Here is a 27132-nt window from a genome sequence, read left to right on the forward strand (position 1 = left end):
ACAATTACCTTTGTCGGTAGAAAGCAAAATACTCGATACCTTAGCCCACACCGTTACATCCCGAGCTTTAACGCACGTCAGCCCTGTCCTACTCGTCAGATGTGAAACAGCTTTCTGGTGATAAGATGAGGGTTCCTGCTTGCGCTTCCTGTAACGCTCAGTGAAACATGGCCACGCTGACGACTTTATTGTTGCATGGTAGTGTTGTTGTATTGCTTCACCGTACATGCGAGATGTGGTTACTTTACAAATAGGGTTGTAAACACAGGGCATCCCTCGACTCTGACCACCAAAACACAGAGGACCTCTGCACTTCTGATCATTTGATCTTCTCCTGTACTCTTTATTTGGAAAAATGAAACCATGTCAACCTTTTAGCTACCTTCTGGGAATAAGGAACAAACACAAGAGCATCTTATTCAGGCATTTATGTAAACAAGAAACTTCCATCAGTGAGATTAAATATGATTTGCAGCCTGAAATGCTCCACGCGAGAGAATATGATGTAGTTCTCAGACAGAAGCTTCTCTCAGAGCTGTGGGCCTCCTGCCTGGTTACCGCCTGGTTACTGCCTGATTGGACAGAGAACCTTGTGGTGTGGAGTCACTTCATCAGTTCATTTCCTGTCAGAAAGATCCAACATGGTCCAGTAGAAGAGCAGGGTCCAGCACTGTGCTCCCCCAGGCAGGACAGCCCTGCTCCCCACCAGAAAGGGAGAAGGGGGGGGGGGGGAGAGGCGGGGGAGGGGATGACGTGACCACGCCTTCAGAAATGAGGCCTCCTCTGGCGACCTGTGTACTTGGTGTCAGCACGCACCTCCCTAACGGAGAGAGGGGGAGAGAAAGAGAGGGAAAACATACATTAAATACATCTGTGTCACCAAGCCCGGAGGCCCCATTTGTGAACCAATGGGGAGACTCGGCTCGTCTGAGACACTGTGGGTGTCATTCTGTAACAACCAGACAGGAAGTATACACAGCCAGACAGGAAGTACACACCTGCCCTGTCTTCTTCTCCTCTCCTTCTTCTCCAGGATCCAGTCTTTTCCTTTCTTGGCAGACTTGCCCTTCATGTTTCTGAAGCGGGATCTTTACAAAGAGTGGAGGAAAACAATGACAACAAGTGGTTTTAGACAATAAGTAGAGATATGGACAGATAAACAGGAAGGAATTCAGGCAAGTCGGTCCTTTTTCCTGCGGGTGGAAGAGGAACAACTGGTCACCCTGTTGGAGGGTCATGTGATACGCTGTGTGTCTGAGGGCGGAAAATCAGCCGGCCTTGTTTTTCCAGTCAGGCAGAACGATGGCCACCCATGTTTCTGTGGGTCATTCAGTCTCGCCAGGGCAGGGGGGAGGAGCCTGCCTGACCAGAGACCAGGACCAGGGGGGAGGAGCCTGCCTGACCAGAGACCAGGGGGGAGGAGCCTGCCTGACCAGAGACCAGGGGGGAGGAGCCTGCCTGACCAGAGACCAGGACCAGGGGGGAGGAGCCTGCCTGACCAGAGACCAGGACCAGGGGGGAGGAGCCTGCCTGACCAGGGGGGAGGAGCCTGCCTGACCAGAGACCAGGACCAGGGGGGAGGAGCCTGCCTGACCAGAGACCAGGACCAGGGGGGAGGAGCCTGCCTGACCAGGGGGGAGGAGCCTGCCTGACCAGAGACCAGGACCAGGGGGGAGGAGCCTGCCTGACCAGAGACCAGGGGGGAGGAGCCTGCCTGACCAGAGACCAGGGGGGAGGAGCCTGCCTGACCAGAGACCAGGGGGGAGGAGCCTGCCTGACCTGGGGGGAGGAGCTTGCCTGACCAGAGACCTGGGGGGAGGAGCCTGTAGTAGTCAAGAATTGCAGGTGCACCATATTCTTAAGCATGAATCATCGTTTTCCCGTTGGGTCAGTGATACAGGAACGTCTGGTTAAGCAACAACATGTGCTAAGCCTGACAGTTAGCCTGCGCTGGACCAGGTTAGTTTTGCAGCATAAGTTGCCATAGTAGCTGAATCTGAAATACATTAAACTGGCTTTATGGAACTGAATCCACTGGAAATGAGTCTGACTAACTGACATAAGCCTGGCTTATTCGGTAAACTCACTTCTATGGAACAGGCCTCAGTCTGCTCCACAGACTTCTATAACCACTACACAATAATGGCTAAAAGGGATCTGGAGGCCACTGCTTTAGAGGGTTCTGCTGTACAGGGTTCTGCTGTACAGGGCTCTGCTGTAGAGGGCTTTGCTGTACAGCGCTCTGCTGTAGAGGCGGTGTACCTCTGTCCTGTGAACTGGATCTGACTGGGGACTCCTCTGTCAACCGTCTCTGAGCCCAGACCCTGAAACACAGAAGCACACAGCAGGTTTAACCCAGAGCTCGTTACACCGGACAGGCTGAATAACCATGGAAACACACAGCAGGTTTAACCCAGAGCTCGTTACACCAGACACTGAATCACCATGGAAACACATCAGTTATTGACTAATACTTTCCATTTGGTTGAACTTAATCATGTGCCTGTAAGGCACAACATTACATTCCAGGGTGTGTCTGTATTACTGCTCATAGTGCGGTGACAAAAGAAAACTAACTAAACAACAGATTGTTTCCCTACCTTGGGAAGGACCCCGGACACGCCAGCAAACAGACACAGGAAGAACCTGGAAGAAAACACACATCAATCAGCCCCACACATCACCCCAGAGCCTCACTCAACACTCCTTGCTGCTGTGTGGTGGTGAACAGGGGAACACACTCACTTCTTGGCCTTGGAGCTGTTGGGGTAGTCCACCACCATGCCTCCACTGAAGCCAGCCTTCATGGCCTGGGAGGTGATCAGCTCCAGCTGAGGACAGAAACCTCTAATCAGGAGACAACACAGCGCTGCTGCCGTGACAACACAGCCCTGCTGCCGTGACAACACAGCCCTGCTGCCGTGACAACACAGCGCTGCTGCCGTGACAACACAGCCCTGCTGCCGTGACAACACAGCCCTGCTGCCGTGACAACACAGCGCTGCTGCCGTGACAACACAGCCCTGCTGCCGTGACAACACAGCCCTGCCGCCGTGACAACCACATACGCTGTACTTTATATATTGTATATTTGTATGTCGCTTTGGATGAGCGTATCAGCTGAGTGGAAATGCTACTTGGTCTGGCACCTGTTCAGAGTTCTCCGGATAGAGCTGGAAGACAGCTCGGGCTCCTCTGGCCTGAAACAAAAACTCAGGAGATGAGAACATCCAACAGACAGATAAACACTGTGATCAACAGCTAAACAGAGACAGAGAGAGGCACAGACCCAGGGAATGAGATGAAGGTAGAGAGATGGACAGATGCAGAAAGTGGAAAGGAGTGGTAGAGAGGGTTAGAGAGAGCCCAGCTCACCAGGGAGGAGTAGAGGGTGCTGAAGAAGGTGTACATCCTCTTGGGAGGGCTATGGGTCTTCTTGTCAGCGTTGCAGAGCCACTGCAGGGCCGATATACTGCAGGAGGGAAACACTGGATTACAACCAGCCGATATACTGCAGGAAGGAAACACTGGATTACAACCAGCCGATATACTGCAGGAAGGAAACACTGGATTACAACCAGCCGATATACTGCAGGAGGGAAACACTGGATTACAACCAGCCGATATACTGCAGGAGGGAAACACTGGATTACAACCAGCCGATATACTGCAGGAGGGAAACACTGGATTACAACCAGCCGATATACTGCAGGAGGGAAACACTGGATTACAACCAGCCGATATACTGCAGGAGGGAAACACTGGATTACAACCAGCCGATATACTGCAGGAGGGAAACACTGGATTACAACCAGCTTTTATTTCTACAGCATCTTCTCTGGTCCCTCACACTCCCCAAGGAGGATTCACAGGGGAACAAAACAAGAACATGGAACATGCCAAAGGAGACACCAGGTATCTCATAGTTGAGCAGGACTGAAATGTTTAATGCTCCTGTAGTACCATGTCATTTGCATTTTTATTTCCCTTTTGTTGACGTTGAGACAACACAACAGAACAGGGAAATTAAATAGCAAAAATGACAAGTGGCTAAAGGTGTTTATGCATTACATTCAGTTTTAAGCAGCCATTTAAAGGAATCTCATTCATCAACTGATAATGTCATCATCATTTGCGAATGCCATTCATCATTTGAGGACATCATGCATCATTGGAGCATATTCATTTTAGATTTAAAGACTTTAATTCTTTTGAATACTTTCCACCCGTGAACAAACCACCCGTGACATCAGTCCACAGTCAGCCCCAGGGTCTCACCTGATGCAGTCAGCCCCAGGGTCTCACCTGATGCAGTCAGCCCCAGGGTCTCACCTGATGCAGTCAGCCCCAGGGTCTCACCTGATGCAGTCAGCCCCAGGGTCTCACCTAATGCAGTCAGCCCCAGGGTCTCACCTGATGCAGTCAGCCCCAGGGTCTCACCTGATGCAGTCAGCCCCAGGGTCTCACCTGATGCAGTCAGCCCCAGGGTCTCACCTGATGCAGTCAGCCCCAGGGTCTCACCTAATGCAGTCAGCCCCAGGGTCTCACCTGATGCAGTCAGCACCAGGGTCTCACCTGATGCAGTCAGCCCCAGGGTCTCACCTGATGCAGTCAGCCCCAGGGTCTCACCTGATGCAGTCAGCCCCAGGGTCTCACCTGATGCAGCCGTCGAACGTTCCCGGTCTGAAGGGCATCCCCTCGCCCATGTCCCCCAGCAGCAGGTCTCCCTCCACCTCTCTCTCCAGCGCTACATCTGGATCACAAACACACCATCATCCCTTCACCTTACAGACTGACTACAGATCAGGAGATCCCACCATCCCTTCATCTTACAGTACATCTGCTAGATTAGATATTAGATGATTATTTATTTAGCTCTGATCCAAAGGGACATGCTTGATCTTGAAGCTGGCCTACAAACCCCCGTCATGAGCGACGGCTGTCAGGGTCTGTCTGGTCATAATTCACCTAACACGGCTGTGATTATGTCATAACTCACCCAACATGGCTGTGCTGATGTCCACGCCCACCCAGAAGTGCCCCTCCTCTGACAGGAAGTCTCCGCTGAGCCCTGAGCCACATCTGCAGGGACCCACACACCACACCACTGATCGCAACCACATTTACATCATTTATTTCATTCAGCAACGACCCCACACCTAGCCCACCTACCCCACATCTAGCAGGTAGCACGGCTGGTCCTCGGGTAGGTTGAGTAGCTCCACGGCTCTCTCGGACATCTGGCTTTGGATCTCGATCATCCGAGAGCTGAAAAACATCGAACACGGAGGTGCAGAAGACGCTACATCCACATCTCGTGCTAATACACGTATAAACACACCTCAACACGCCCTGAACATATGCTTAGCGCGTCAATTATTTATCCACATGAACAGACATTACAAACATTACGTCAGGAAGATGCAGCTAAAGCATTATTTGATTCGTTCTCCGGAATTGTTTCCTTACTTTTGAGAGTATTTCTTAGCCTCTTCTTCGTTGTAGTACTGCAAAGTAAGATCAAATACACAACACATTATTTCTTATCTGCATTTCGACTTTTGCTGTCATCGTTTGAGTAAACAAATGTATTAGCTACTGATTTGAGCTAAAACTAGCTAGCGTTAGCTATAAATACAACCAATCATTGCTAGTATAGTAACCAGCTAGTCAATTGCAAAACAATATGAGGTCAAATTAACTATATTAAATGTGTTACATACCACTTCAGGCGGGGCCATGTGTTCAGGACGTCGACCACTTGAGGCCATAATTCTTTTAAATAATCTAAAACCCTACAAAAGTGAATTTTAGACCCCAAGTGTTAAACAATATTACTACGTCCTGCTGTACAGTGTAGGGAACTACCCACATGTTTTAGACTGTTACGTCATATTCCTGAGTCGGCTGGGGACAGTCGATTTAAAAAGACAGAAACCGGCGAAAGAAAATGGTTTTCGAGCTCATTCATTCAACGTTAACTGTATTCAAAATACAACATCAAAAATGCTAAAACCTTCAATTTTACGTGTAAACTCTTTCGCAACTTTCAATCCTCCCCATTTTAGATAATCGATTGTTTACACCAAAACAGTTTTCATGCGTTTCCGGTTCAGTACAGTAGTTCTCCCGTTGGCTCGGAGAAAATATAACCGGATGCTGTTACTTTCTCTTTCCGGACCCTGTTCATTTTCGATGGCCACCATATTAGCTAAGGGAAATGGCTGAGGTCAGTCGGAGATTAGGAAGTGTAGCGTACCGCCTTTCAGCTTTGAAAAACTCTCCAAGTCATTCATTCTCCAACGCCGAATGCCACGGAACGGTTTCTGCTACCTCGATCGCTTGGACCTGTAACTCCGAGGAAGTAGCAGGTCAGAGGATATGCGAATGTCAGCCGGTGTCGAGGGACATTCTGCCCGGTCCCGGAGAATTTGATACCAGGAACTTTAAAGACTGTGTTCTGCCGGACAATGATGGGAAGCACTGTAACGGGATACTTTGTCGACGCAAAGGTAACAACGTTGACGTGTACGAGACCTGTCTGTCTCACAAGGCACGTGTCACATCTTGTGATTTCTGTTCATTGGACTCGGATGTTAAATCTCTAATCACATTAAGTACTCAGGTGAGTGAGTATGCACCACCCCTGTACCCAGGGCACAGCATGTTGCCTGTCCCGCGGTTGAAGGTGTGGAGGATGGTATCTTGGGAGGACAGAAGTGTTGTCATGGTTAACGTTCACCCTGAAACCTTCGGGTCGTCTCCGCAACGGAGAGCCTTCAGCACCGTAATCTTCACAGTAACGGGTCAGGGCTCAGGGCTGAGGATGGCCTTGTCGCGCCCTCATCCGGCAGTCCCAGCAGCCGCCACCAGGAGAGCCTACTGCCGCGGGAGTAAGAACGGGGACCCGGACCACCTTCCACTGTACAACAGCCAGACGGTGTACTATGACCTCCTGAGAGTGACTCCCAGCGCCACACAGGCCCAGATTAAGACCGCGTACTACAAACAATCCTTCCTCCACCACCCGGACAAGAACCCTGGAAACGAGGTGGCGGGGCTGCGCTTCTCCCAGATCAGCGAGGCGTACAGGATCCTGGGGAGCGTGGCGCTGAGGAGGAAGTATGACCGCGGCATCCTCAGCCAGGCGGACGTCCAGGGCGCCGGTAGACCATCCGCCAAGGAAACCATGGCAACCAGCAGAGGTGGCCAGCAGCAGCAACGGGAGCATGCAACCAGGAGCTTCTCCCGCGCGGGCGGGAAGCCCATCTTTGACTTTGACGCCTTTTACCAAGCTCACTACGGGGAACAGCTGGAGAGAGAGAAGCAGGCGAGGGAGAGGAGGGAGAGGCAGGAGAGAGCGCAGAAGGATAAGGTGGCTAAGTGGAAGGCGGGGAAGATGCTGGAGATGACGGTGATGATGCTGCTGGCCACAGGAGGCTGTGTTCTGTTCAGCCTCAGGTCGTGAGCAGGACTGGGAACACAAGGCACACCTGAGCAGAAGCCGTTCAGCTCAGTGGGACAATGTTTGCTGATCGAGAGCTCGCAGGTTCAAATCCCTGGTGCTGCGGGGGAAGAGTTCTGGCCTGTGTGGAGTCCTGTTGTCCAGAGTCCAGTACGTAGGCACTGTTAGTCACTTTAGTCCTATAGGAAGTTAGGGTAGACTGTACACCTACTATTGACCTAAACATGCATAGAAAGCACGTGTTTTACTTCTATGTTTCATCGTTATATAGTTATATATTTATTCACAGGATTATTTAAACAGGTATGGTGTACCTCTATGGAGTCAAAATGTTAACAAAAGATGGCCCTATAGCAGTCTCAGAGGTACAAAAGTTTTTCCAGACATTACAACCAGATACTCAAACAATATGTAATATAAATGTCAATATATGAAGAGTGCCTTGGTCTCCCATTTCTCGAAGACAGGTGGTTATGTATGGAAACTCTCCAGAAGGAAACAAGCCCACCTCATGACCCTCCGAGTGGTTGGACACCAGTACAGGAAGAATAAAGACCACCTCTATATCCCAACATACCAACAGAGCAGGTGTTTTGATTTGTCTGATACTGTTGTGATATCCATGCATGCATAATAGGCCTACAGCAAGCACAAGTTCCACTTATGCAATAATTAATATGTAAAGCAATAACGGTATTAATTTAGATGTTTTTATCCAAAGCAACTGCGACAAGGAGGGTGACTAGGCCTTCCAGTCCACTAGGGAGCGCTGTACTCCACCTCATCATGCTGCCTTACTGGCAGAACAGAATTGAAGTGTAAATGATCTGCTAACAGTTGACAACTCCACACACAAATTTCTGTAAAAACTTTCAAACGAGGCAATATAGTTTGAACCAAGGATAGTCTTTCAATTTGTTCAGGTTTTATTCACATAAATATAAAGTAGTATGTCAAGTTTACGTCACTTTGTACAAAAATTACAGAAACTCTTCAAAAATTTGCCAAACAACAGAAACATGTTGTGTGAGCGGCGGAGGACAGAAGTGTTGCAGGCGTAGCTGTTAGCGTGCTAACAGGGAGTGCTGGAAGGACAGGCGGAGGACAGAAGTGTTGCAGGCGTAGCTGTTAGCGTGCTAACAGGGAGTGCTGGAAGGACAGGCGGAGGACAGAAGTGTTGCAAGCGTAGCTGTTAGCGTGCTAACAGGGAGTGCTGGAAGGACAGGCAGTCTGAGAGGTCATTAAGAGGCATTGACATAAATAAGCCTTTAACAACGGCTGAGGAATAAATTATATTCAAAAATACGGTTTGAATTGGCACATTTGGGGTTACTATAGAGACGATCTCTGGTCACCCTGCAGCGGTGTCTGGTGAGGGGCTGGAGAGATTTACCTCATCCACTATCTCACCCCTAGAGAGAGAGAGAGAGATTTACCTCATCCACTATCTCACCCCTAGAGAGAGAGAGAGAGATTTACCTCATCCACTACCTCACCCCTAGAGAGAGAGATATTTACCTCACCCACTACCTCACCCCTTGAGAGAGATATTTCCCTCACCCACTACCTCACCCCTAGAGAGAGAGAGAGAGATGTACCTCACCCCTAAAACAGCCCACCAAACATATCAGGGATCACCTGGCCTCTCCAGAGAACTGCAGAAGAGCTCATGGACTAAAGCCCTCTAATCTGGCCCTCAGGCCCCCAGGCCCTCAGGCCCCCAGCCCCACGACTGCAGCAGCCATCTCACACACACTCAGAGCTAATACACCACACCTAGAGGGGAGTCACACACACACAAGCACACCGGGTAAAGAAGGAAAACCCATCTAGATACTTTCTAGGGCGGTTGGCGTAACAGACATGGTTTCTGCTCCAGGTGAATCTACAGGTCTTACATCACCAACATCACCTCCCTGTTTCTTTGGGTTTGGTTGTTTCCACGAATGTGAGTGGAAGTGTTGTTGATATGTCCAGGTCCACACCTGGGGGGAACATGGTAAGGTTGAGACGATGATGTCATGACAACGACGTCATGACAATGCGGAAGTTCCGATTTCATGGGGCCAGCGGTAACTCGTCACCCATAGCAACGGAACCTTGAATTAGCTAGAAGCTAACAGCGGATACATTTTGCTCCTCTAACACACTAAATATACAAACAGTCATAAAACCAAGTTATCGCACATTTCATCATCAAAAATATTTTTAACCTAACGTGAAGTTCTACAAAGTGACAACCGACTATGCAGACGTGAATCCTCGTAGAAGCCAAATGTAGATAATGTCACCATCCTCCGTCCTACTTCCAGTTATCCACAGCTGGACCCATGTCAGAGTTCAGGAAGTGTTTACCTCAGCAGAAGAAGCACAGGCTCATGGGTAATAAACAGACATGTCTCTGAAACACATCTTCAACCAGCCACACCACTAACAAGACACCAAGGTGTTATTCATACTAAGGGGTGAGACACCCACTCTGCCAGGATGGGGAACAGGGTCTCTCAGAGGGCTAGGGGGCAGGCACTAGGACCTGGAGGCTCTCCACCTTGGAAGATGTGGATCTTCCTACAGTGTTGAAGCCGTTCCTGTTGGTGTCCATCCCCCTCAGGCTCCTGGGAAGGAGGAAGCTGCTCTACAAGTCCCAGGACTCCTGGACAGGAAACCCTTATCTGGGGTCATGATCACAGGACGGACAGTCTGTCCAAGGGAATTGTGGGTAGGGCCGACAGGAAGTGGGTAGGGCCGACAGGAAGTGGGTAGGGCTGACAGGAAGTGGTGTAGTGAAAAGAATCAAACCCATGTGAATTACAGTGGGTCGCTTCCTCTTTTTCTTGCTCTCTCCCTCCTGTCTTTACCATCCCCCTACTCTCTCTACCCCTTCTCTCTATCATCCCCCTACTCTCTCTACCCCCCCTCTCTCTATCATCCCCCTACTCTCTCTACCACCCCTCTCTCTATCATCCCCCTACTCTCTCTACCCCTTCTCTCTCTATCATCCCCCTACTCTCTCTACCCCTTCTCTCTATCATCCCCCTACTCTCTCTACCCCCCCTCTCTCTATCATCCCCCTACTCTCTCTACCCCCCCTCTCTCTATCATCCCCCTACTCTCTCTACCCCCCCTCTCTCTATCATCCTCCTACTCTCTCTACCCCTTCTCTCTATCATCCCCCTACTCTCTCTACCACCCCTCTCTCTATCATCCCCCTACTCTCTCTACCCCCCCTCTCTCTATCATCCCCCTACTCTCTCTACCCCCTCTCTCTCTCTATCATCCCCCTACTCTCTCTACCCCCCCTCTCTCTATCATCCCCCTACTCTCTCTACCCCCCCTCTCTCTATCATCCCCCTACTCTCTCTACCCCCCCTCTCTCTATCATCCCCCTACTCTCTCTACCCCCTCTCTCTCTCTATCATCCCCCCTACTCTCTCTACCCCCTCTCTCTCTCTATCATCCCCCTACTCTCTCTACCCCCTCTCTCTCTATCATCCCCCCTACTCTCTCTACCCCCTCTCTCTCTCTATCATCCCCCTACTCTCTCTACCCCCCCTCTCTCTATCATCCCCCTACTCTCTCTACCCCCTCTCTCTACCCCCCCTCTCTCTATCATCCCCCTACTCTCTCTATCCTCCCCCTACTCTCTCTATCCTCCCCTCCTCTCTCTACCCCCCCCTCTCTCTCTATAGAGGAGGGGCCTCTCTTTACCCTTCCTCCGCTTTCTACCTCTCCACCTAATCATGTGTCATGTCCTCCTCCCATGTCCCCAGGTCAGCTGAGATAGAGGGTGAAGTTCAGCAGGAGGAGGGCTGACCGCTTCCTGATCCACAAGTCTCACTTCCTCCTTGGTGTGGAAAATCGGGAAACTCCTCCCAACAACAAATAAACAAAACAACAACTGGTGATCCATCTCTGGCCCCTGGGTTCCAGGTGCTGTAAATCCACTTCCTGTTTCTTGGCCAATGAGAGCCCTGGGTTGTGGCCCTGCCCAGCCTCAGTAGAAGGAGTACTGATTCTCCACGGCTCTGGCCCGGCGTGTTCCGTCTGTGTCGTGGTAGTCTTCAGAACCCCCGGTAGAGACCTCCAGCAGACGCTCTGAGCTGTTGCTCCTACTGGTCAACCCAGCTCCTGCTCCTCCCACTCCTGCGCTGCCTGGCTCGGTGTGGGAGAGGCCAGGCAGGGTGGTGGGGGAGGAGGAGGAGGAGGAGGAGGAGAGGGGGCCATCAGGAAGGGGCCCTGCTGGCTGGGGGCCTCCGGGCAGGTGGAGGCTGGGCTGGGGGGGGTCCGGACGGCTGGATGGGGTGGGGAGCGGAGGAACGTTCACATCTGGGGGGGGGGGGGGGGGAGGGTGGGAGACGAAGAACAACAGAGACTGAACTCTCTGTAGGAGGCAGAAATGAAGCCCCGCCCCCACACAGTCCTCCGTCATGTTTGGGACAAAATATGTTTTCATTTCAGATTTTCCACTGAACTGGAATCAAACTATTCACAAGTGGTTAAAGTACATATTCTCCAGGTTTATTTAAAGAGTCTTTTCATATGTTTGGTTTGAACATATACATTCCAACACCTTTAATACATAGTCCATGTATGTGTGTGTGTATGCATGTGTGAGTGAGTGTGTGTGTGGGTGTGTGAATGTGTGTGTGTGTGTGTTTGTAGGCCAGTGGCCCAAAGGGAAACAGAGGAAGTCTTTGTGACAGTCAGGTTGGGTTAGGGCCTGGGTCTGTTCCTGTTAGGGCCTGGGTCTGTTCCTGTTAGGGCCTGGGTCTGTTCCTGTGGTGTACTCGCCCCCTCACCCCTCCTCTCCTCACCCCCCCCCCCTCCTGGACAGGAGGCCCTTCATAGGATGCCAGGGTGCAGGATGGGTGCAGGGTGGGTGCAGGGTGGGGGCAGGGTGGGGGCAGGATGGGGGCAGGGTGGGGGCAGGATGGGTGCAGGGTGGGGGCAGGATGGGTGCAGGGTGGGTGCAGGATGGGTGCAGGATGGGGGCAGGGTGGGGGCAGGATGGGTGCAGGATGGGTGCAGGATGGGTGCAGGGTGGGGGCAGGGTGGGGGCAGGATGGGTGCAGGGTGGGGGCAGGATGGGGGCAGGATGGGTGCAGGGTGGGGGCAGGGTGGGGGCAGGATGGGGGCAGGGTGGGGGCAGGATGGGTGCAGGATGGGTGCAGGATGGGGGCAGGGTGGGGGCAGGATGGGTGCAGGGTGGGGGCAGGATGGGTGCAGGATGGGTGCAGGATGGGTGCAGGATGGGTGCAGGGTGGGGGCAGGGTGGGGGCAGGATGGGTGCAGGATGGGTGCAGGATGGGTGCAGGGTGGGGGCAGGGTGGGGGCAGGATGGGTGCAGGGTGGGGGCAGGATGGGTGCAGGATGGGTGCAGGATGGGTGCAGGGTGGGTGCAGGGTGGGGGCAGGATGGGTGCAGGATGGGTGCAGGATGGGTGCAGGGTGGGGGCAGGGTGGGGGCAGGATGGGTGCATGGTGGGGGCAGGATGGGTGCAGGATGGGTGCAGGATGGGTGCAGGGTGGGGGCAGGATGGGTGCAGGGTGGGGGCAGGATGGGTGCAGGATGGGTGCAGGATGGGTGCAGGGTGGGGGCAGGGTGGGGGCAGGATGGGTGCAGGGTGGGTGCAGGATGGGTGCAGGGTGGGGGCAGGATGGGTGCAGGGTGGGGGCAGGATTACACTACAGGAGTGTAGTATTATAGGATGGAGACAGTGCAGGTTCAGGGAGAGAAATCTTGATTCCATCAACACACCAGTCAGCCAGCCAGTCAGTCAGTCATGGCGTGCATGTGTGTGTATGTGTGTGTATGTGTGTGTATGTGTGTGTATGTGTGTGTTACGGGTGTGTGTGTATTACCTGTAGGCAGTCGCTGCACCTGTACGTAGCTGCGCAGGGTGACGTGTGCAGAGCCTCCAGACTCTAGAGGGATGGGGTGGGTGTGGAAGTGTCGCAGCATGTCTGTCACCGTGTGGAACCACAGGTGGTGCACATGGCACTGACCACTCTCATTCACCGACAGACGCAAGTGCTGCAGGAGGGAGGGAGTGAGGGAGGGGGCGAGCGGAATATAGACAGAGGGAGAAAGATAGAGAGAAGGGAGAGAGAAAGAGAAAGAAGAGAGAGGGACAGAGAGGGAGAGAGAGAGGTCAAACTCTCAGTGCCACCAAACATCAAGACACCAGAAGAACTTGGACATCTAACTTCCTGTCTGGATGCCTGACTTCCTGTCTGCAGTGACCTCACCTTGGCCTTCCCCTGGAAGTTGAAGGTGAGGACGTACTCTCCGGGTCGTGTCTCGCTCTGACGAATCACAAACAGTCCGTGGCTCCTGGTCCCGCCCGCCAGCACCAGCTGGGCGGCACGCACCCTGGACAGCGTGCCGTGAAACCATGGCAACCCTGCCATGCTGGGGGCGCCATCCCCCCCATCCCCCGCCTCACCTGGGACGCCTGGTACACACACAGACACACATTCACACACACACACAGAGACACACACAGACACATACACACACATGCAAGCATGGACGAATATATATAGTACTAGTATGGGAGTAGGGAGTCAGATGGCTGAGCGGTGAGGGAGTCGAGCTAGTAATCAGAAGGTTGCCGGATCGATTCCCCGCCGTGCCAAATGACGGTGTGTCCTTGGGCAAGGCACTTCACCCTACTTGCCTCGGGGGAAATGTCCCTGTACTTACTGTAAGTCGCTCTGGATAAGAGCGTCTGCTAAATGACTAAAATGTAAAATTGTAGTATGTACTTACTGTAAGTCGCTCTGGATAAGTGTGTGCTAAATGACTAAATGTAAATGTAATATAGAGACACACACACACAAATGATGAATGAATTAACATGTAGACAGGTGTGTCAGGGTTCGAAATTAACACCCGCCAACCCGCCAAATGCGGGTTAAATTCATTTTGGCGGGTGTTAATAAAACCTCATTAGCCAGTTTGGCCGGTGATACATGAATGATACATAAGGCTGTTCTCGGCATGGTTCTCGGTCATTTATCCCCCTTGCAGTACTTCCCAAAGTTAAGTTTCCCATGAACACAATGCTTCATGATAACGTTTTATACGCCCATTGGCTGCGCGCTGTTTGAAGTGAAACCAGCGCGAGAAACCGTGGAAACGAACGGAGCGTTCACCAGAAGACACAAGGAAGGAGTCAAACAAAGCACAGCGGATCATAGGAGGTCATAAGAGCTAGCGGATCATAGGAGGTCATAACAGCTAGCGGATCATAGGAGGTAATAAGAGCTAGCGGATCATAGGAGGTCATAAGAGCTAGCTAGAGTAGTAAAGTAAAAAGTTAACTTAGTGCGGCGGTAGTTAGGACAAAGTTCTGGCGGCGAGAAGAGGAACGAGGCAGGGGATGAGGATATTGATAGCACTAGAGAAACAAAGAAAATAAAATGTAATACCAAATGGGTGACAGGTCGGAAATGGCTTGTGTTTGACAATGAAAATGTTGTCATGTTTTGTAAGGATTGCCGCATGTAGTCTACACAAAAGAAAAATTATGTTGCTTACTGACACAGTCTTCTGTAATGTAAATACACTATTCTTATTAAAGAGTCTATTAGGTTGGTTTAATTAATGCCTGCTTAGGACAAAAACGTTTCTGTAAATACATGGGCAGGAGTCGATCTCATGACGCAAATGGACGTTCTAGCCATTTACAATAAATCGTGTCCTTACTTAGTCACGTGTTGGTGATTTCACATACCCTTGCATCACACTTCTGTCAAATGCTATCAAATGCATTCAGTGAAACTCATAATTGTTCTTATTTTCACCAGAATAAATTTGGCTAGTGGAAATTCTGATTGGCTGGTAAATTTAGAAAGTTACCAGCCACATTGGCCGCTGATCAAAAAAGTGAATGTAGAACCCTGGTGTGTGTGTGCTACCTACCCAGCGTGTCGGGGGACAACAGGAAGTGTGTGCTACCTACCCAGCGTGTCGGGGGACAACAGGAAGTGTGTGCTACCTACCCAGCGTGTCGGGGGACAACAGGAAGTGTGTGCTACCTACCCAGCGTGTCGGGGGACAACAGGAAGAGTGTGCTACCTACCCAGCGTGTCGGGGGACAACAGGAAGTGCTCCAGCAGCAGGTGGGAGGGGTGCTGGGTGAAGTCCCTGCAGCGGACTGAGGGGGCGCTGTAGAGCTCTACTACTGCTGGCCCACAGGACCGCTCTGAGGCACGGTGGGTACCTGACACACACACACACACACACACACAAGAAAACACTTGACATTTAGTACTACATCAGTTTGGTCTCATGTATGTTAGGTTTAGAGTGATGCAGTCACACACACACATTTATACAACACAAACATAATCATACACACACATGAACACATGTACATACACACACACATATATAAATACACACACACACTCACCCTCTGACAGTAGCTCACAGCTACAGGAGGACACCATGGAGAACTCTCTCGAAGCCTGACCATGAGGACAGGAGGCCAGCTCGATGTCATCTCCACTGTCCCTGACACACACGCACACACACACCACATGCACACACACACCACACGCACACACACTGCCTGTCAGAAGATCTGGACATCTGTGTCCTCCTATAGTACACTATACTGGTACCCTGGATGTAGGTGTGTATATACAGTATATACACTATGCTGGTACCCTGGATGTAGGTGTGTATATACAGTATATACACTATACTGGTACCCTGGATGTAGGTGTGTATATACAGTATATACACTATACTGGTACCCTGGATGTAGGTGTGTATATACAGTATATACACTATACTGGTACCCTGGATGTAGGTGTGTATATACAGTATATACACTATACTGGTACCCTGGATGTAGGTGTGTATATACAGTATATACACTATACTGGTACCCTGGATCCATGCAGTCCTGGATGTCGGCCACCCACGAGTTCTTCTGCAGGGAGTCGATGGTCTCCAGGATGAACTCCCCTCCGTTCTCCACCTGACCCAGAACACACACAGGGATGTGTGTGTGACTGTGTGTGTGTGTGTGTGTATGTGTGTGTGTGACTATGTGTGTGTGTGTGGTTCCTACCTTCAGGACGAAGGTGTTGTCTTTATCTGGCATCTCCAGAGGCATGGTGGTCCTCACCTCCACAATGGCTGTAAGGGGGATGCTCACCTTGGGCTTCGAGGACTGGAGCACACACAGAGTGCAAAAGAAAAATAGGTTGTGTGCCTTTATCACACTGGACATAATGATTGTGAGTGTGTGTATGCGTGTGGGGGTATGAGAGTGTGTAGCCTATGGAAGCAAATAAGTGATATAATGTTTAGAATTTTAAAAGGCACTGAATACTTAATATTGACATTTAAACAGCACTGAATTTGTTGGTTTACAATTTATTTCAACATTTCAAAAAATTAAGATCCAAAAATTAAAGGTTCGGAAATTCTGGTTGCTCAAATTCGAACAGAAAAATTCAGATGCCCTAAATTCGCAAAAAAAAATTCAAGCTTCAGAAATTCAATTAGAACCAAATTCAGGCTGCTCAAATTCGAGTGGGGAAATTCTGATCCAAAAACTTTGAACTGAAAAAATCTGGGCCAAAATAATTTGAGTTGAAAAATCGAGCCTGAAGTGCCTGGGGTTGTTGGGTCACAAATTCAGTCTAAGTTCCTAAGTTCGTTTCAAAACCTAAGTTCAAAACAGCACGGAAACCGGGAGCAGAGTATGATGCAAAGTGTTTATTCGAATCTAACACAGAGGATTGATTCCAACAAACGGGAGCATGGTCTCGAGATCAGACTGCAATTTTTCTCCGGACATTTGCTTTTATATTTTTCCTTCAATATTTTGATGATTTCTCATTGGCACAGTACATGTTGTCACCTTGTCACAGAATTTGCATAGCCTGACCATTCCCCAACACTGTGGCCACGCGAGGCTTGTAGTTCAGGTCACCTGGAGTTCAAATCCATAAATTTGTTCTCAGTCGCTTGTAGTTCTCTCTATCTGGGCCTTGTAGTTTTTTATGGTTGAGGCCTACACACATACGTTTTCCTCCGGCTCTCAAACTCTGCTTATCTGGGCTTCCATGTCTGGCTTATTTCTTCTATGTTTCATGTTACTTTTCAATACATCTACTCAATTGCATCTGGTTATCCATACTATAGAATAATATAGCGTATAAATGCACAAAGGTGATTTTTCAATAATATAAAATAATACATCATATAAATGCACAAAGGTGATTTAGTGGTTTCACATCAGTTATATAGTACCATGATTGTTTTCTCCTTCGTCATGATTACAACAGTGTGTTAATAATTCTTCATCAGGGTGTCTGGGGTCCGGGTTAGGGCTGACCCTCGGTCAGAGGCAAGCAGTTGGACCCTTTTCGGAGAAGTGAGATGGTTCAATTACATTCAGGCTTGTTTGCCTTATCTATCCTTGGTATTTCGGATGTTGCAATCTGAATTTTTTTGACAAAACATTTTTAAATCTGACTTTCATCATTAGAATTTGAGCAACCTGAATTTACGAACCAATATTTTTTTTATCTGAATTTCTTTTTACAATTAAATTAATTCATATTTTTATTTCAAAGAGGTGAATTCAAAATCAACGAATTCGGTGGTGTTAAAGTATTCAATGCTGATTTGCTTATAGCCCTCTCTCTCCGTGCACGCTCTGAATCAATGCATCTGACAGCCCATATGTTTACATCGTCTGGCTCCACGCCTGCCTACTGCCAAAAATATAATCACATTCTGTGGGAAACACTGGTGTGTGTACGTGTCCCTGTGTGTGTCCCTACCTTGGGAGGAACGTAGAACTCCAGAAGGAACTTTTCCCCTCCTTCCTCTTTCCTGGTCTTCCTCAGCAGCAGGCGACATTTCTGCCACTGGGTGGCGCCCATGCAGCTGGTGTCATCAGCTACCATGTACCTGAACACACACCAGTTATCTCAGCCAGGGTAGCCCAGTAGCTAGCTTAGCAAGGCTGGCCCAGAGAGTGTTACAGAGTTAGCATAGCCAGGCTAGCCCAGCAGTGTTATGACTTAGCATAGCCAGGATAAGCCAGCAGTGTTACAGAGTTAGCATAGCCAGGCAAGGCTTGCAGTGTAATAGAGTTAGCATAGCCAGGCTAGCCCAGCAGTGTTACAGAGTTAACATAGAGTTAGCATAGCCAGGCTAGCCCAGCAGTGTTACAGAGTTAACATAGCCAGGCTAGGCTTGCAGTGTTACAGAGTTAGCATAGCCAGGCTAGCCCACCAGTTAGCATAGCCAGGCTAGCCCAGCAGTGTTACAGAGTTAACATAGAGTTAGCATAGCCAGGCTAGCCCAGCAGTGTTACAGAGTTAACATAGCCAGGCTAGGCTTGCAGTGTTACAGAGTTAGCATAGCCAGGCTAGCCCAGCAGTGTTACAGAGTTAGCATAGCCAGGCTAGCCCAGCAGTGTTACAGAGTTAGCATAGCCAGGCTAGGCCAGCAGTGTTACAGAATTAGCATAGCCAGGCTAGGCCAGCAGTGTTACAGAATTAGCATAGCCAGGCTAGCCCGACAGCAAGTGACGTACCTGAGCACCCCCTCCCTCTGCACCTCCAGCAGCTCTGCCCGGTGTCCCTGCGCTCCTCTGGGGAGCCTCAGCTTCTGGGCCCACCTCTCCCCGGGGGCCTCGCCCACCCCCATACCTCCGTTCCTGCGCTGCCCCCCCGGGGGGTCCTGCTCTGGGGAGGCCCTCCGCTGCCACATCTCCTTCACTCCGTCCACCACGCACAGACTCATGTTCCTGAGAGAGAAGCCCTTCTTGAAACGGGCCTTGGGGTGTCCCAGAGACACGTCCTCAGAGCTGCGCGACTGCCCCAGCACAGACACCTTGTGTGGGGGCGGGGGGCGGGCGGAGGCCCCTCCCCCCCCGCTGTCCATGCTGTCCAGGGACTCGCTGGAGGCGTTAGCGTCCTGGCGGCGCTGGTAGAGCTCCAGGCCGTAAGGTAGCTGGCAACCCTGGATCCCCAGGAAGGGGACGATGCTGTACTTGGGCGCGCCGCCCGGGCCCTCCTCGCCGGATGCAAGCTGGCTCTCCCTTGCCTGGGCGAGCACCGAGGAGAAGCACTCCAGGAAGTGGCGGGCGAAGTGCTGGGAGAAGCTGGCGTCGGCCCCGGGGGCGTCGTAGCAGGGGTTCTCGGACAGGAAGCGTTGGAACTTGTGGGCGAAGTCTGCGGCGCAGGCACGGGCATGGAACTCACAGAACTCCCTCCAGTCCGGGAGCGGGCAGGAGGAGGAGGAGGAAGGGGAGGAGAGCTCCACCACACCCGGCACCACTCCGTTCATCACTGGGCCATGCCAACTCACCTGGAGGGAGGGGGAGGTGGAAGGACAGTGGGAGAGAGGGGGGAAGGAAGAAGAAAGAGAGAGAAGGAGGGAAGGAGAGGAGGGAGAAAGAAGGGAAGGAGGGAGTAAGAGAAGGAGGGGGAGGGAGAGACAGAGGGAGGAAGGAGGTTATTGTACTTGTGAATGATGTATGTGTGTTACATTTAGGATGACAACAGTAACAAGCATCCCTGTGTGTGTGTGTGTGTGTGTGTGTGCGCGTTGATGAGCCACTGAGAGCATGTGTGTGCTATTTCCCAAAATAGAGGCCAGAGACAGGAGTCTTGGTCTGAGTCTTGGCTCCCTCTCCATCCCTCTCCCCTTTCGTCCCTCTCTCCCCCTCCCTCCCTCTCTGTCTCTACCTCCCCTATCTCTCTCCCTCCCCTATCTCTCTCCCTCCCTGTCTCTCTCCCTCCCTCCCTGTCTTTCTCCCTCCTTCCCTCCCTGTCTCTCTCCCTCCCTCTCTGTCTCTCCCTCCCTCTTTGTCTCTTTCTCTCCCTACCCTCCCTCTCTGTCTCTCCCTCCCCCTCCGTCTGTCTCTCTCCCTCCCCCTATCTCTCTCCCTCCCTCTCTCTGCCTCTCCCCCCTCTCCTCTCTACAAGATCTACCCAGAGACACACTTCTACAGGCTACACACACACACACACACACACACAAACTCAAGCAGCTTTATTGTCATTTAAAAAAACATGAGGATTGGTCATCTTGTCAGACCAGCTTAGTGCCCCATGACCATCCAGCACAGACACTAAACACTAAACCCCGTCCTGTTAGACATGAGAACCAGACTGAGTTCTCTCTCTCTTCCTCTCTCCATCTCTCTCCCTTCATCTCTCTCTTCCTCTCTCCATCTCTTTCTATCTCCCTCCATCTCTCTCTCCCTTTCTCCATCTCTCTCTCCCTCCATCTCTCTCCATCTCTCTCCCTCCATCTCTCTCTCTCCCTCTGTCCCTCCCTCTCTCCATCCCTCCATCTCTCTCCCTCCATCTCTCCATCTATCCCTCTCTCCCTCCATCTCTCCATCTCTCTCTCTTGCAGCAACACAATAACCCAGAGAAGGCGTCTTACCCCCACACCCTTACACTAACAAAACGATGTGTGATTTTCAAGGATACCGGACACATCCTCTCTCTGAACACACACACACTCTGAACACACACAGCCTTTCTCTAAACACACACACACTCACTCTTTCTAAACACACACACCAGGTCAGCATGAAACTTAAGCCATTGGAGGCAGGAAGTGAAGAGGTTTTGAGGCCGTGGGTTTTGAGGTAAGAGAGAGAGTGTGTGTGACACCGTCTCCTCTTCCTCTCCCCTCTTCCTCGGTTTCTCCCTTCTCCTCTGTCATATGTATTGTCACCCCCACACGCACACTCTTTCTCTCTCCTGCTTTAAAACCTTTTAACCTCTTCTTCAGGGAGAGAGAAGGAAGAGGGGGAGAGAGAGGAGGGGGGAGAGGAGGGGGAGAGAGAAAAGAGAGAGGAGAGAGAGAGGAGGGAGAGAGACAATGTGTGAGGAGAGAGAAGGGTTATGTTTGTCCTCCATGGGCCAGCTGCTACAACAATCAGTTAGTGTGTGTGTGTGTGGGGGCGGGTGTGTGTGTTCATGTGTGAGTGTGTAGGTCCATCAGACATACAGAAGAGAGTGATGAGAGGAGGGGAGGAGATGCAGGAGACATGCCTACACACACACACACACACTAGGAGACATGCCTACACACACACGCACACACACACTAGGAGACATGCCTACACACACACACACACTAGGAGACATGCCTACACACACACACACACTAGGAGACATGCCTACACACACACACACACACTAGGAGACATGCCTACACACACACACACACACACACACACTAGGAAACATGCCTACACACACACACACACACACACTAGGAAACATGCCTACACACACACACACACACACACTAGGAGACATGCCTACACACACACACATGTTTGTTTTCCTATCTTAGTGGGGCCTGATCCTCCCCTTCCAGTATCAGTACCAGTGAGTGTAGTTTAGGGTTAGAGCAGGGTGGGGAACGTCCGGCCCGCGGGCCGCACACGACATCATCCAGTCCGGCCCGCCGTGGCACTGCAGGAACCATATTATTAGGTGCATTATTCATTGGCAGCAGCACTATTTTAATATGTGGAGGCGCGCAGCGTTGCGTACCAATGTACACGCTCTGCGCGCTCGCATTGAGTGTGGAATTCCTTTCTAGCAAATCAAACCCAGAATACGTTGTTGGTTTGGCTTAAGCCCCTAATGTTTACAACGTCTGGCTCCGCGCTTGATTAATACTCGGATCGATAAGCAGTCTCAAAAATGGTAGCAATATAACAAATAATACGATCCCAGTGCGTAATCATGATACCCCCCCAGAAATGTTCACTGCACCCCCAGTCAAAGCAGGCTGCATCCGTGTCAGCTAACATCACAAACTTCACAAAGAGTTCCAGCAGTTCCAGCCATCACATTAGGGGTGAGTTAATTAAATGTTTGACCAAATATAGCAGGCACATTTTTAAGTTGATAAGGGTTACTCTGTACGGCCCCCGAATGATTTTATAAATATCCAAATGGCCCTTTGCAGAAAAAAGGTTCCCCAACCCTGGGTTAGAGGGTAGGCAGGGAGGAGGCAGTGATGGCGGATTACTGGGGGAGAAATCTGCTCTGTAAAACACATCAGGCTGGAGGACCCCTCTTTCACTAGAGACACACACTCTCACTCACACACACACACACACGCACGCACACATACACTCACACACAGAGGAGGAAATGAGAGAGAGGAGGAAAAGAGATGTAGTATAGGGGTCTTTAACCAATAACAAAGCAGCTGTCTGGTCTAATAGGAATCATGTATACTGTGTTTGTGTCATACACACTGTTCATACTCAACCCATATTGTGAGTGCTTTCTCCAACACGGACACATATACACACACACACAACATAGTTCTCTCCGTCTCACCCCTCTCTCTCCTTCTCACCCCTCTCTCTCCTTCTCTCCCCTCTCTCTCCTTCTCACCCCTCTCTCTCCTTCTCTCCCTCTCTCTCCTTCTCTCCCCTCTCTCTCCTTCTCACCCCTCTCTCTCCTTCTCTCCCCTCTCCCCTCTCTCTCCTTCTCTCCCTCTCTCTCCTTCTCTCCCCTCTCTCTCCCCTTTCTCTCCTTCTCACCCCTCTCTCTCCTTCCCACCCCTCTCTCTCCTTCTCTCCCCTCTCTCTCCTTCTCACCCCTCTCTGTCCTTCTCTCCCTCTCTCTCCTTCTCTCCCCTCTCTCTCCTTCTCTCCCTCTCTCTCTCCTTCTCTCCCTCTCTCTCCTTCTCTTCCCTCTCTCTCTCCTTCTCTCCCCTCTCTCTCCTTCTCTTCCCTCTCTCTTCTTCTCACCCCTCTCTCTCCTTCTCTCCCCGTTTCTCATACTCTCTCCCTCTCTCTGAGTGAGATAGTTTTTCTCTCTCTGAGTGAGATAGTTTTTCTCTCTCCCTCTCTCTGAGTGAGATAGTTTCTCTCTCTCTCTCTCAATTTCATTCAGCTTTATTACCATGACAGTCACTACAACTGTATTGCCAAAGCTAGAGGCACAACAACAGATAACTATCCATCAACAATACCAGTCAAAAAGGAACGACAGCCAGTATTGTTTGAAATATGTGGCAACAACAAAACGCTCAGATGAAAAAAAAGTGCCAACATTTATAACACAACTATACAGTAACACCAGTCATAATAGTGCAGAACAGAAAATAATAATGTGTAAGACACAGTGACAACAAAATCTATACAAAATCAAGACAAAAATAACTAAAGTGAATAGTACACAGCGAAATGGACAATACATATAATAAATAGAAGGCAAAATGTTAAGGCTGGTCACATTACACTCAGGTTTTCCCTGATTTCATGACACTCTAAGAAATAGTCCAGATGGGTTGCTGTGTGTCCCTCCGCTAAGAGCACTCTCTCTCCCTCTCTCTGAGTGAGAGACAGTGTCTCTCCATCTTAGGGAGGGTTGGCCTAGTCATGCTTTCTAAGATTAGCCTAGTTCAGTCATGTGTACATTCTGTTACACAGGAACAGATAGACATGTATACCGTATGGATAGCATACTTCAAGAAACACGCAAGCACACACACATGCAAACTGGAATTAGGGTGGCCAGTCTACAGGCAAGTGTTTGTGTGAGTGCTTGTGTATGTGTTTGGTGTTAATGAGAGAGGGAGTGAGAGAGTGAGTGACTTCGAAACATAAATAAACAGACATGACAAAAAACATTTTTGTGAAACTTTTTGTAGAAAATATTTTTAGAAACTTTTTTTAGAAAATATTTTTAGAAACTTTTTTAGAAAATGTTTTTTCAACCTTTTTAAAAACTTTTTTTCACACACAGTGAAAGGAGAGGGGAGGAGAGAGGAGAGGGGACGAGAGGAGAGGGGAGGAGACGAGAGGAGAACAGATACGCCTAAAACTAAAGATTAAAGCAGAGCAGAGCAATGTACAATAGAGTTTCAAACCTATTTTTCGTAAATATATTTTCAACCTTTCAAACCTTTTTTTCTGGAAAAAAACGACATTTGCCATGGTGTACCCACTACTGAGGAGAGAGCTTAACAAGGCCAGCTCGGAGCTCAGAGGTCAAGGGTCATCTCCCACCTGCTCTCAGACCCCCACTGACCTCTGACCCCAGATAACTCCACCTTCTACTGCCTTTCATCCAACCACCAGATACAAGAATGCAGCAGGGAAAAACCAGCTCCCACAGACAGATCTGGAGGCAGATTATTTGACTTGATCCTAACTGACCAGGAAGTGGGTGGATAAACTGATCTGGGGTCAGTTCAGCCTAGTGAGGAGTCGGAGGTTGTAGACAGCTACACAGCAGGAGAGGTATGCTGACAACATGCTGAGTCAGACAGATGTCATCTGTGATAAGGATCCAGGCCGGGAACCACACTCTTATACCCTCACATCCACAATGCACCATTTATTAAACCGTCGAGGCCTAATGCTGGCGCCAAAGAACTGGAGCTATTAATTGTACACCTACTTGCGGAGAGGCCTACAGCCATCTCTAACGATGTTGAACAATAAATAAGACGCACACATTAGAAGAAGCCACACGGTACCGTGCGCATACTAAACACACCGGGCTAATCAGCATGTGCTCCATGGACAGGCGCGCAGAGACAAACGGATCTAGCGTAAATATTGCACGAGCGAAGGGCTCCATATGGCTACCAGTGATAAAAGATGGAGCGCGTGGGAGACTCGCATTCCACGGCTCAGTTCCGTTTCCTGTCTCTCACCCACTAACTAAATTATTTTACAGATGGCCAAACAACGCGGAGGACCGAGAGGGTTCCGTCTGTTAAGAAATACCCTGGTATAGCCATGCCAACGACCTGCTACCTGACATCAGTAACACTTTTGTTTTTGTAACCCTGACATAATCAAGTCGTGGGTAGGCTGACACGAACCAAATGTATGTGAATGGTTTTCTTATCACATGTTATTTACAAGATTAATTCAATTGACAAGGTTATTTGCTGGTGAACCAGAAAAGCCCTTAAACAGTTGCCCAACCGAATCCGTTCGCTCTGTTCGTGTAAATGAACACAGCTAGACCCAACGCATCGCAACTAAATTCTAACGAATGATAATGTGTCGATGGCATCTAGGCATCTTCGTCCTCAATGGCCGGTCTTGACAGCGGTGCATCTTCTGAATGGTTTGGTCTGCACCGTATACCAGAAAGCTTCAATGGAAGCCTGGCCAATGGGACTATACGGTACCCTTCAGATATGGCGAACGAATGAGCAAGCGGAGTTCGGTAAATGCAGGTCGTTGTTTTTACAAACCAGAAACACACACACACACACTAGGCCAGTAAATGGATTAACGGAAAAGCCCCTTACCGCGACCCCCAATCCATGCAAAGTGTAGCATCCGTCTGATCCTACCGCATCTAAAAGTGAACATCCCTGCTGCTTCACGAGCGTAATTCCCGTTGTTTTGTAGCTGTGTAGCAGGACGGGTTTTTGTTACAAATGTAGAATGCGTTTCAGCACCGACCGCGCTGGCGAACGAACACGGACAGACACCGAAAACACAAGCTATCCTTCAGCACCTGGAACACACAGCTGTTCCCGTGAAAACGGTGTGACTGGCGAACTATGGCATCAAAATGTCTGGATGCCCAGACCAAACCGGTACATAGGCCAATAATTAATTGTCTAAATCAAGCATCGCCCTATTTAAAAAGCTTTAAAAAAGAGAGAATTACCTCAAACGCAGCAGCGCTCACCTCACCGTCCGACTCGCTGCATGACGCTACGGTTGATGTCAGCGAGGAAAACCGTTTTGTTGTGGTTTACGGTCTGCTCAAGGACAGTAGCGGCCGGTATTTCTCCTCACATCGTTATCTTTCCATAAAGACTCCACGAGCAAACCTACACGATTTCCATCCCAGCTCGGTGTCGGAGTCCACAGACAGCTCTCTCACTCGGGGGCGGTGCTGCTGCGCGTGTCTCAGATCTGTTTAACAGCCTCTGCCTTCCGACCTTAAAGGAGCCGCACCGAATCCTGCCAGGCCAGCCTCCACCTGGGAGAGTGACGGATTTATTATGTGAAACAACGGAGTGAATATCCCGGACTCGCCTGAAGATAACCGGCGTCTTTATGAAGCAGCTCGAGAGCGAGTCTGCGAGGGCGTGCCGCTATTGAAGCAATATTTGATGACTGAAAGAGTTTCATTTAACTGGATTTAACTGGGTACTTGTTGTCAGACTGCCTTAATGACAACCGCCCCCTCCACACACACACACACACATACAAACAGTCCCTGACACTGAGATAGGACCCACAGTACTAGAAGAATGGTGTCAGGCTGCCACACATGCACATACACAAAGTGCATACTGTGCAAACACACACACACACAGTAATGCCATTGACCAGTGAGTGAATAAGCCTCATGCACTTTCGATCACTGTTGTTCTGATACTGCACATCTTTTGAAAATTACTTAACATCTAGAATAAACACATCCACACACACAATGTAGAACTCAATGTAGATAATGTCAACCTGGGGTACCAGCGATGCACTGAAACGTGTGCATGTGACGTGAGTGGATTTGCTGATTGGTAGATGGTTACGGGACAGCCTATGACATCACCTGAGGCGTCAGATCTAGGATCCCATGATGCTCCGCGTACCGGGACTGGCTCAGGGACATGGGACTAGCTGGGGCTGAGGGACATGGGACCATCTGGGGCTC

At 50.1% G+C, this 27132-nt stretch overlaps 3 protein-coding genes across 3 annotated transcripts; 1 reads left to right on the plus strand and 2 right to left on the minus strand.

Annotated features, from left to right (window-relative positions):
• Positions 1-413: 413 nt before the first annotated feature.
• bud23 (BUD23 rRNA methyltransferase and ribosome maturation factor) lies at positions 414-6066 on the minus strand. Its single transcript, XM_084673950.1, has 12 exons — positions 5724-6066; positions 5470-5507; positions 5173-5268; positions 5000-5082; positions 4657-4753; positions 3376-3472; positions 3150-3200; positions 2746-2831; positions 2601-2646; positions 2263-2324; positions 999-1088; positions 414-820 (listed from the first exon to the last, which is right to left on the minus strand). Exons 1-12 carry the CDS (start codon positions 5769-5771, stop codon positions 766-768), a joined length of 849 nt encoding a protein of 282 aa, XP_084530076.1. The 5' UTR covers positions 5772-6066; the 3' UTR covers positions 414-765.
• An 82-nt stretch (positions 6067-6148) lies between these two features.
• On the plus strand, positions 6149-8041 carry LOC146257999 (uncharacterized). Its single transcript, XM_084673949.1, has one exon. The coding sequence runs from the start codon at positions 6221-6223 to the stop codon at positions 7466-7468; it is 1248 nt and encodes a 415-aa protein (XP_084530075.1). The 5' UTR covers positions 6149-6220; the 3' UTR covers positions 7469-8041.
• A 3081-nt stretch (positions 8042-11122) lies between these two features.
• Positions 11123-26491, minus strand: sh2b2 (SH2B adaptor protein 2). The gene is made up of 10 exons (XM_084673952.1): positions 26137-26491; positions 19038-19813; positions 18277-18406; positions 16551-16652; positions 16366-16457; positions 15885-15985; positions 15552-15692; positions 13714-13919; positions 13327-13498; positions 11123-11791 (listed from the first exon to the last, which is right to left on the minus strand). Exons 2-10 carry the CDS (start codon positions 19790-19792, stop codon positions 11460-11462), a joined length of 2031 nt encoding a protein of 676 aa, XP_084530078.1. The 5' UTR covers positions 19793-19813; positions 26137-26491; the 3' UTR covers positions 11123-11459.
• Between the last annotated feature and the right edge of the window lie 641 nt (positions 26492-27132).

Source organism: Hypomesus nipponensis, chromosome 15, assembly GCF_054491055.1.
Source record: "Hypomesus nipponensis isolate SF chromosome 15, ASM5449105v1, whole genome shotgun sequence".
Lineage (NCBI taxonomy): Eukaryota > Metazoa > Chordata > Actinopteri > Osmeriformes > Osmeridae > Hypomesus > Hypomesus nipponensis.